At 29.1% G+C, this 11,768-nt stretch overlaps 1 protein-coding gene across 1 annotated transcript; it reads left to right on the forward strand.

The window, feature by feature from the left end:
* Positions 1–3,182: 3,182 nt before the first annotated feature.
* Positions 3,183–7,497, forward strand: LOC114174118 (ATP-citrate synthase alpha chain protein 1). The gene is made up of 13 exons (XM_028058877.2): positions 3,183–3,505; positions 3,761–3,869; positions 4,487–4,663; positions 4,762–4,923; positions 5,035–5,115; positions 5,257–5,308; positions 5,452–5,566; positions 5,683–5,764; positions 6,166–6,261; positions 6,353–6,454; positions 6,647–6,763; positions 6,981–7,097; positions 7,214–7,497. The coding sequence occupies exons 2-13, from the start codon at positions 3,771–3,773 to the stop codon at positions 7,283–7,285; spliced, it is 1,272 nt and encodes a 423-aa protein (XP_027914678.2). The 5' UTR covers positions 3,183–3,505; positions 3,761–3,770; the 3' UTR covers positions 7,286–7,497.
* Positions 7,498–11,768: the final 4,271 nt, after the last annotated feature.

The raw sequence follows: 11,768 nt of genomic DNA on the forward strand, positions 1-11,768 counted from the left end.
AAGTGTACCTATGTACCTTTGGTCTCCTTTGTTTTTAGCACACTTTGGCCACTTTTTGGAGACATATGAGACACATTCTTTGTCTCCTTTTGTGCTAGAACGAAATTAGCCTTACACACACCATAGTTGGCTCTTTTGTCTCTCATTTTTGTAACCTTATTTGACCTAGTTTCTAGAAGCTAGGGTTATGTTTTTGTAGAGACATCCTTAGGTATCTTTTATTTGCTTAGAGGCCCCTAAACTCTTCTATATAAGGGGTGCTCCTAGACATATAAAAGGGTTGAACATTTTGAAGTAAAAACACTCTTGTGTCTCAACCATTTGTGAGAGTTTCCTCCCTTGGGAGTGAAACTTTTAAGCCTTATCTTGCATAGCAAGTGGCGGCACACATCCACTCATCTTCAAGGTTGTCATGGCTTCTAGCCTAGCCTTGTAGTGGCGTGCTTCTCACATTTTTACCATTTCTTTCCTTTCCATTTTATGTTTTCTTCTTCCTTTAATTGTTCTTGGTTTTCTATGGTTTATGTGCTTTCCATTTCCTTTTCATTTTGAATCAATCCATCATCTTCTTCTCTTGAGCTTTGTGAAAGGAACCTTCACATCTAGATAGCTTGCTATCTTAATGTCCAGTGGGGATTTCACTTAGCTTTCTTAATCAACTCACACCATATTCAATATTCTTAAAAAGGAACAAGATAATCCTTCATCAAAGTCTACCAACAATAATGATGAGATGACCTTATCAGTATACATTAGGCAAGTCTATCTATACACAAATTAGACAAGTTTATTAATACAATATGAGTTTGTCTTTCATTAATTGAACGAGTCTTGCAATACATTTTAAACAAGTTTAAACAAACACTAATTAAACAAATTTCCATATTCTAATTAAACGAGTTTAGCAAAAATCATTAGATGAGTCATTTCATACATTGATTAGACGAGTATAAGAATACTCACTAGACAAGTTTGTTCATTCACTGATTAGACGAGTCAATCAACAAACACTAAGACCAATTTGTCCATACACTGATAACACGAGTTTAGAAAAATACATTATAGCAAATATTTTCATACATATATTAGACAAGTCTATTAGTATACATTTAATTGGTTAGACGAGTGTTTATTGAACCTAATAAATTGAATTGTAGTCTCAATAGTCAATAATGCATATAATTTTACTTTATTTAAATAACAAAAATGTCCATAAGTGTTATTGATAATTTATTTAATGAACAAAAAAAATTAAAAAAAATTAAATAATTAAATAATTTTAGATATTTAACACTTTATTAATTGATAGTTGATATATTGAAGCTCACTATTAAGTGATCGCCCAACTATTTTAGGGTAGCTCCTTGGACCACTGGATCTCACGATAAAGTGAGCACACAACAGTCTCAGGGTTGCACCCAACGCCATAAACCTCTAAAGCTCACTTACTTAAGTTATTCGCTTTGTGCCCAAAGGTTATGTGTTATTGCATGATGTCGTATTAGACAAATAGTCCTGGTATACTAATTTAGGTTATCCAACTTGCCTATTTGAGCAATTTTAGCTCATCCTTAGTTCAAAATATCATGCTTTAGTTCAAATCAAACCTCATGTAAAGCAAATTAGATAATTCTAACATAATAAAATTAGTTCCACACCCAACATTTTAAATTCAAACAAATCAACATTTAAAATCAATAGAGTTTGAATTTCAGCAATTCATAACTCAATCATTATAAATAAACTAGCTTCCCTTACCTCAAATGGAGAATCTTCTCTCGTAGAGACCCCAGATAGACAAAACCCTTGTGTAACTTTAACTACACAAAAAAAAATCAGATTAATGATGTGAACACACCCTCATGACCCAAAAAAATTAAATAATAAAATTTAGTTACCTAAAGTCATATGCAAATTTCTTAGGTATCACATAAAACAAGATCAAACATTAATTAAAAGAAAAGTGAAAAAATAATTTACGCTATTGAGAAATTTAATTAGACAAATTTGTTACTCTCGATGTCAAAAGTCATATGATAGGCTCATACATTTAAAGAAATGAAATGTGAGATTAAAAATTCAAAAAGAAAATAAATAATATTTAGAAAAAAATGAAAATTTAAAAATGAATCTCGTTTTAATAAACTCTAATCATAGACTTTTTAATAATTAAATATTTGGAAATCTTTTCTACTCTTATTTATTTTCTAAATTTTCACAATGATCAATAATTTAAAGATAAATTCATAGCCATAATTGAATACACAAACAAGCGATTAATCTTTATCCTTAAATTAAATTAAGGGTGTTCATATTTGGAGACCGAAAATATAAAAGTAATAGGTAATTTTGGTTAAACCCATCGTTATGTTGATTTTAACTTTTTATCTACATCACATGTTAGAGGAATTTGGCGACACATTTTCCAAATTCAAAATTTGTTCAAATAAAAACCATTATTGAGTTCAAAAGAGGAGGCCAGTTGAACTCTATTAACATCATAAATATTATTTTGATTTTTTCTCACATTGAAGGCTGTAATGTACACGTGTAAAGTGGGTTGGTTTATCGTTTATGCATCGTGTTCAAATTGATTGTGATAATAATGTTTGTTAAACGACAAATTAAAATTTGTTTAACTTTGTGTTTAATACCATTTATATTCACTTAAAACTAGTTTTTAATTTAATTTGATCACTTTATATTTCATGGTTTTCCTATTTTACGGTTTACTTTTCAATTACTCATTTATAGTTAATAATTTATTTGGCATTGTGCCCCCAACCCCACAAAACTAACCTAATTGTCTAAAAATAAATAAAAAATACACAGTTCTCAGCGAGATCAAGTTTGATTATGATATAGATATTTCACACGACAAAGATTTTCTCAAAATAAATAAATTTCACTTTAAGAATCAACATAGAAAGATTGGTTTTTCTCGTGAAAATAAATAAGTTTTATTAACTAGTTAGAAATAGTATGATGTAAGAAAACATCTTTTTATAAAAATTTAAAAAATATAAAAATATCATTCTCAAAAATATATATATTTTTTCTTTATACATCTTCCTTTCACATATATTTTCTTTCTTCCATTTTTATTTTCAAAATCACATTCTTATCTTTTTATTCTCACATGCCATTTTTGTTAAAAAAATTGTGGCAAACAAAGTTCCAAATACATACATTGGAGTTGAATGAAAGCTGAAGCTAAGACTTTGGTCCAAAGGAAGGAGTAGTAGGTGGGTAACCCTCCATGTGTGTGCCTTGTTCTTGCCTAATTCATCTTCATTCTCACACTTCACCAACCCAACCACCCTATCATTCTCTTTACACCCTTTCCTTCTTCTTCAACACAAATTAAATTAGATTATTAAATTAATCAAATCCTGCACTATATCTATATATATAAATATATATATACACCCACCACAAACTCTCTCCATTCGTTCACTCCTTTGTTAGATCTAAGCACCCACCACACCCTTTTCCTCATCTAACGGTAATTCCCACCATTTCTTCTCCCTCGTCATTTCTTTCATGTTTCTGCATGTTCATGTTCACCTACTATGTTCCGAGTCTTCAAGCTTCGATTTTGATATGAATTTTGAACCCCCCCTGAAGCGAATTTGAGATGGGGTCTTTCTGATTTTTATTCTGATGGGATTTGGTGTTTGAGTTTGTGGTTGTGGTTCTTCAGATCTGTTTTCGCTTATGATGAATCATTGATGATTGGGTTGTTTTGTTGATGAAATAGAGTAAGAAAAATGGCGCGCAAGAAGATCAGAGAGTACGACTCCAAGAGGTTGTTGAAGGAGCACTTTAAGAGACTCTCTGGCAAGGAGTTGGCAATCAAGTCTGCACAAGTGAGTAATCTTATCATGAGTAAATTACAATGAAATATAACACTGATCTATGATCTATCCACTATAGTTAAACACAACACACTGGTAAGTTCAATTCTATTTGAATAATATCATTTAAGTTATGTTGCTCTAGTTTATTCAAACATGCAATTGAAGTATAAGTTTATGCATGGTTAATGGTTGATGAATCGGAAATCATGTCTGGTGCAAAGTTTAATATATTTATTAGGAAAGGCAACAAATTTACAATGCAGATGACTTGTGATTGAATGAACATACAAAATACCTTCACTCTATTAGTGATTATTAGGCGCTTATGTACTTTATAATGGGGATGCATATGAAAAAAAATTCCAGTTTTTATAAATCCATAATCCCTGGCTTTAATTTCCATGTACTGACCATGTAAAATAATTTCATTTATATTGTCAACCAATTAAAATCATCTCAAGTGTGACTTTAGTAGTTATTATAAATGTCAATAGATTTGTCACTTGGAGAATAGAGGAAAAAACATTTTAATGTTAGTACATTCGGGTTAAATTCATAATTTTTTACCATTCTGTATGTGGCAAACTTGAGTAATGATTGATGAATTTGTTCCTTTTTGTCTCAAGATAAATGCTTCAACTGATTTCACTGAGCTACAAGAGAAGGAACCTTGGCTTTCATCTTCTAAATTGGTTGTGAAACCTGACATGTTATTTGGAAAGCGTGGCAAAAGCGGTTTGGTTGCTTTGAATTTGGATTTTGCACAAGTTGTCTCATTTGTGAAAGAGCGTCTTGGAAAAGAGGTAATTACTCTTGGGATTTTCCCTTTTTATTTTCCATTGTTCTGAGAGTTTCCCTTTCAACCCTTGCTGTATTTATTCATGTTTTCTCTAATATATAGGTTGAGATGGGTGGATGCAAAGGACCCATAACAACTTTCATTGTTGAACCATTTGTCCCACACGACGAAGAGTTTTACCTTAACATAGTCTCTGAGAGACTCGGCAACAGCATAAGCTTTTCTGAATGTGGAGGAATTGAAATTGAAGATAACTGGGATAAGGTACTGCACTGCTACAACGCATATTTTACATATTTCATGTTAAATACTCTATATTTTGTGCTGTAGATTTTTCCCTTATTTAAGTTATTGAGTGGCTTATTCATATTTCAGGTTAAGACTGTATTCATTCCAACTGGGGTGTCTATTACATCAGAAATTGTTGCCCCACTTGTTGCAACCCTTCCCTTGGAGGTAAATTCAGTTAAAATGCTATTTTGTTTTATGAACAGATTAACTTTGGCGTCTTTACCATGTTTGTTTTATGCATCTTACTTTGATTTTTTATGTAAACCAATCCGAATATGTAATTAAATCCTGTACCTTTTTCTACAGATCAAGGGAGAAATTGAGGAATTTCTGAGAGTGGTTTTCACGCTGTTTCAAGGTATACAAAATATATCTACCAAGTTATCAAAACACTATTGGTTTGGGATTCTGTAATCAACTTTGTTAAAAATTACATTGAAATTGTACCATTTCCCTTTATTTCATGTATTTATTTATTTATTTGCTTATCATTTGTGTTAGATCTGGATTTCACTTTCTTAGAGATGAATCCTTTCACATTGGTTAATGGAAAGCCTTATCCTTTGGATATGAGGGGCGAGCTAGATGACACTGCTGCTTTCAAGAACTTCAAGAAGTGGGTTATTTTCTTTCCCTCTAATAATTCCCAAGTGTTATTTTCTAGGATAGAATACTATATTCCTATTTCCTAATGAAAAATTGATTTATATTTTGCTGTTATTGAATCTGTAGATGGGGAGACATTGAATTTCCACTGCCATTTGGAAGGGTTATGTCTGCCACCGAGTCTTTCATTCATGGATTAGATGAAAAGGTACACAAATGTTACCCCACATGTGCAATCTTATTCAATCAAGTTAAAACCATGCACATAAGATGTGTGTCTGCGGTTTTGCACGGCTCTCTGTGTACATTGTACATGCATTTTTCTTTTCCTTCTTACTAAATGTGAAAGCTATAATTCTGTATCTGGATAAGCTCTTCACAACTTCAAGAAGTTTTCCAGTCAAGTTTAATATAAGAGATCATATAATAAAAGGTTATCAAATATGAGCTTAATTAAGCTATTTACCCAAACCGAAACAGTTATAGTTCTTGGTATCACCTGGTCTTAATACTCATACTTCTCTAACAGCAGTCATCAATAATGTATTGATAATTGCAATAATACTATTGCTTATAGTTGTTAATTTGCTTGCTCTTTCAATATTGCAGACAAGTGCATCTTTAAAATTCACTGTGTTGAACCCAAAGGGCCGAATTTGGACAATGGTAGCTGGAGGAGGTGCCAGTGTCATCTACGCTGATACAGTGTGTTTCTCTATACTAAAACTAAATTCATGGAAAATATCCATATTTTGTAGCATTGAGTGGCATCTTATTTCATACAATATTAACACAGGTTGGAGATCTTGGTTTTGCATCTGAGCTTGGAAACTATGCTGAATACAGTGGTGCACCCAAAGAAGACGAAGTCTTGCAGTATGCCAGAGTTGTAATTGATGTAATCAACCTATATCCCTGCTTTATCATTGGCCTAAATATTGATTTAACGATTCAAAATTCGTTCTTACAAGATAAGACAATCCTCGTTTGAAGTGTCTAATTATATATTAGCCTATGATTTTCATAGTAACATTGAACCTGATACCACTGGCATTTTGTTTGTATTATAATCTGCTTTTCTTCTTTCCAGTGTGCAACTGCAAACCCTGATGGCCAAAAGAGAGCTCTTGTGATAGGAGGAGGCATAGCTAACTTTACTGATGTTGCTGCTACATTTAGCGGTATAATTCGGGCTCTGAGAGAGAAGGTAAGCCTTTGATCATGGAGCTTGATTCATACATATGATGTGAATCTTCTTGTAGCAGGGTTAATTCCCAATAAGGTCATGTTAGGCATCAATATGAATTTTGACATCTCAGTTACGCCTGATATTCCCAAAGTCCATCAATCATTTGTTATCATGTGAAAGAGATTATACATATGTGTAGGAGGGTTAATTCAATGTGAGTTATTTTTCTATTCAGGAGTCAAAATTGAAAGCAGCAAGAATGAACATCTATGTGAGGAGAGGAGGGCCCAACTACCAGAAGGGTCTAGCTTTAATGCGTGCACTTGGAGACGAGATTGGTATCCCCATTGAGGTAACATAATCCATGCCTTTATTATTGACATGGTATTGAACAACCAATTCATGCTGTTAGGAAAACTTGCCTTGAGGGAACAGTCTAAGATTTTTGGTTATCTATCTTCCCTACAGGTTTATGGACCTGAAGCCACAATGACTGGTATATGCAAAGAGGCAATACAATTCATTACCGCTTCTGCTTAAGGTCTACACCACCACCTTCATCATCTATAGTGTTTTCCATGGCAAGTTTGAAGTGAACTTGATTCTTAATTTCCATTTCTATTCCTGAAATTCGGAAATTTAATTAGAGTCTATGTTTATGAACTCAAGCCATCCAAGTGGCCATGAATGTTGTCATTGTTTTTGTAGAATTGATGGCACGACAGATAATAAATAGTGTTTTGTTTAACATATATAGTCTATATATACTTTCTTACCCACTCTCCATTATTTGATTATAATTTGTCTTATTAAACTTTTTTGCATATTCTAGAACCTAACTGTATCTGTATCTTTAATGTCAGAAAGTGAGGGGTAAGAGATATAAGTCATATATTACCTTTTGGATGTGTGAAATGTCAATTGAACAGAATAAGTTTCAGGCAATTTGAAAGGAGAGATTCATTTATATGTCCAACATAAACATATTCCAACCCAACAAACATTCCATAAACCTTTCTAAGAGAGAAAAAATAGAACATTATGCAGAGTTAAATAGCATTAATTTTGAAAAAAATCATGAAATGGTTACTAAAATTTCCTAGGTATCCAAAGAGACCTTAAATTAAAAAAATAATTATTAGGGTTTTGAGATGATGTCATAATTTTTCCATCATACCAGGAACATGCTTCATCTTCCAACCACTACCTGTTCTTGTACCAACTCCCAACCAATCTTGGTCTTCTCATAATCCAATATTCCAAATAACATTGAAGTATGGAGACTTAAATCATGGTAATGGTTAGAGTATGGTGAAATTTAATGAAGTAGTTAGATATTAGTTGGATTTCGGTCTTAATGTGTATTCCTGTATCATCTAACTCTAACCATATCCTATTTTAATAAACACTACTGATTTTTTTTAGCAAGTGAATGTCTTCTTTAAGATATATTTTTTTTCTTTTTAATTCTATTTTTATTTTTGAACAAAATTCCTTATCCGATTTCAGTAACACCATTATTCAGTATTAAAAAAGCCTAGATCTTACTAGTACCTTATTCTCTGTGTCTCTGGTTTACTTACTGCATGTTTATGAACACTTGAAGAACATTGCATGATTGCGAACAAATTTATTACCGCCAAACTTACATTATAGTATTGATGCATAAGCATATCAAACATTATAGTTCAAGAATGAAATTTCCCTGTCTAATTTCTTGCTTCAGATATGCTTAGATTATATAATGAACTAATAATAATACTGATTCAATTGGTAAAAATAATGACGGATCAATAATTTATGGTGATACTAATTCAGTCCATTTAATCTATTTTTCTTTATATAAAGCCCTTAAATCCTGTTTTATTTTTTTACTAAAATATTTAGCTTTAGGATGACTTTAAGATTGAAAAAAACTATTTGAAATGTTTAGAAATGCAGAAATTGATCAAATCTTAAAGATCTTTTCATAGTGTGAGGTTAAGGTTTTAAAGATAGTTTCTGAAAATCTTTTAAATTTGGTAAAATATTAATTTTCATTGGTAGATTTTGAACGAATACTTTAAAATGTATGGACGGGTTTAGTTCACAAATGTTTGGCAAAAAAAATGTAAATCAAAACATTTGAAATGCACAAAATTTGAAGAATAAGTTGACTATACCAATTAAAAATCTGAAACATTGGGCTATACTTATTTACAAATATATAAAAAATAATTCAAGTATTAATGGTAAAAAAAACTTTATTTTTGGTTATTAAAAATAAGTAAATACACATTGGATCTGTTTGAATTAATTTAGCTATAAATTCCTTCTACGAAATAAAATTAAAAATTAGTTTCTCCATACATTAGAATTAACTTATGCAACAATTAATTTATAGAGGCTCTCTTATTTATTTATTTATTTATTAAGTATGAATTGATTTTAATTTAGGAAAAGTGTAATTTATTTATGTGTCCTTCTCTAAGAATACTTATACAAAATGCCATTTAAACACATCTATTAATTATTATAATAATAATAAATAAAAAAATCAAACTAACAAAATTGAGTCATGAACTCGACATTAAATACGGAAGCCTGTGTGTTTCGAGTAGGTGAGCCCAATGGGCTTTATGAGGTTAAACAGATCCATTAGCTCAAGATTTGGCTAAAGAGGGAGGCATAAAAAATTTTGGGTTTTCCTTTTTTTTTAAACAGCTAGACAAATTAAACTTCTTAAAACATATTTTCTAATGAAAACTGAAAGATTTTTACGAACTTTTCACTTTAATTTATTTAATTTAAAATTTTTAAATACAAGGATATATTTTTTAAAGGTAAAATATGTTTATCTTCCTCTTATTAGTTTTTAATACTCTGATTTTAAGATATACTACTTTTGGTTCTCTAAGTAGTACAGATGATAGTATTTGGACTGCGTTTTAAAAATCGAAAACAAAACAAAATTTAAGGAACTAAAATTAAAATTTATTTGTATTTAAGATTTTTTAACATTACAAATCTTTAATTCTAAAAGAAATAAATTATAATATTATCTTATATTTAAATTTAAGGATAAAATTTAATTTAACTCAAATTTAAAATATTTTTTATGATGGCGAAAAGAGTATGATGATGTAGTCCGCCGCCAGAGGTCGGAGTAATTTAAAGAAAAACAAATTTTATTGATGAAAAAAATGTTTATGGAAGAAAAACACCACCGAAAACGATCAATCAAATTATTTTAAAAAGATAATAACTAAAAAATAATTTTTATTAAGAATAATTATAAAAGTAAATGATTTGTATAATTTATTATTTTTAAATAATTTTGTATTATAAATAATTATTTAAATTAAAAAATATCAAAAGGTTAAAATAATAAAATAATTTTTTTAATTTTTTTAAATTAATGAATTTGTATTAACAATTATTTTTAAAAAATAAAAAAATAATTATTTCAATTTAAAATAATGGGATAAAATTAAAAAACATCCATATATAATAGAAAAAGATGGGTGGTCATTTTTCATGAATTAGGTCTGCAATACTGACAAAACATTATCCTTGGACTGTGAGCGTGAATGTGATCCACACATGTGACATTATCAGAATGGTCGTTGATATAATTGTGAATGCAGTTTTTATTTTTTATTTTTATTTTATAAAGATTCTTTTTCAGTTGATAAGAACTAGAAAGGCAAAGAAAAGTTAGGTGAGAAAAATCAATTCGAAGTTTGCATCGTTTTGAACACTGATAATTGATGAGAAGGAAATGGATTTTATCTGACACATTGAAATAAAACATATGTTATGATGAAATAAATTTTTTTACACGTGGTTGTATTGTATGTTTAGAAAGAGAAAAACTGTTGAGCATAATTTTTTATTTAACCCAAACAAAATTAAATTGTTTCCATACATGTGATATTAAAGAATATTATACTTGTTGAGTTAGAGATTAAAGACATGTTATGATGCCTACAAAATGTATTCAAAGTTTAATTTTTAAAGGAACTTTTTAAATAAGGTGTGTTTACAATATTTTTTCCTTAAAAAATAAACTATACTGGTGGGGAAAAAAATGGATAAAGGAGATTTCTTTTATTCAAACAAATAGAAAATTTCTTTCACGTACTACTCTATTTAAGTTATTTTTATATAAGGAAAATTGTCTTCTATATTTGGTACATGTTTATGTTACACAACTTGTCTTATTAAAAATTCCTTTTTCAAATTCCTTTTTTAATATTTTATTTGATATTTATAATATTATTTTTAAATAAATTTTGCTCCATATTCAGATATTTTCACTTCATGAGTTTCTTCTTTATATTAGGTTTTTCAATCATTCATGAATGAAAGGGTATACATTCTTGAAATTAGTCTTCAAAGTATTCATTTAGATAATTTTTTTAAACTATAAAATATTTTTTATTAAAAATAATTATAAAAAAAATAATTTGTATAATATTTATTATTAAAATTGTTATTATAAATAATTATTTAAATTTGGTTAAAATACTCCGTTAGTCCTCGTTTTGATTCATAAATCTCAAATTGGTTCTCGTATTTTAATTGATCTCAAATCGTTTTTGTTAACGATTGTCCTAAATCCTGATTTAATACTCAATTACAAAAATAAGGACGAAATTGAGATCAATTAAAATACGATGACCAATTTGATATTTCTGAATCAAAACGAGGACCAACGGAGTATTTTAACCTTTAAATTTTAAAAAATAATTATTAAAAAATGATAAAATAATGATTTTAATTTAAAAAATAACTAAATTTAAATAACAGTTATTTAAAAGGTAAAAATGAAAATATAATCATTTTAATTTAAAATAGCAATTATTTAAAGAATTTAATTTTGAAGAAAAATGTGTAAAAGAAACAAACTAATATATATATATATATATATATATATATATATATATATATATATATATATATATATTAGCATAAAAAAATTCATAATTTGCCCAAAAAATTTCATGTCTCTTCCTTACCTTTTTGTTATTTATATAGAAAC

The sequence above is a fragment of the Vigna unguiculata genome, chromosome 2 (genome assembly GCF_037176805.1).
Source record: "Vigna unguiculata cultivar grain cowpea cultivar isolate G323 ecotype 2 chromosome 2, ASM3717680v1, whole genome shotgun sequence".
Lineage (NCBI taxonomy): Eukaryota > Viridiplantae > Streptophyta > Magnoliopsida > Fabales > Fabaceae > Vigna > Vigna unguiculata.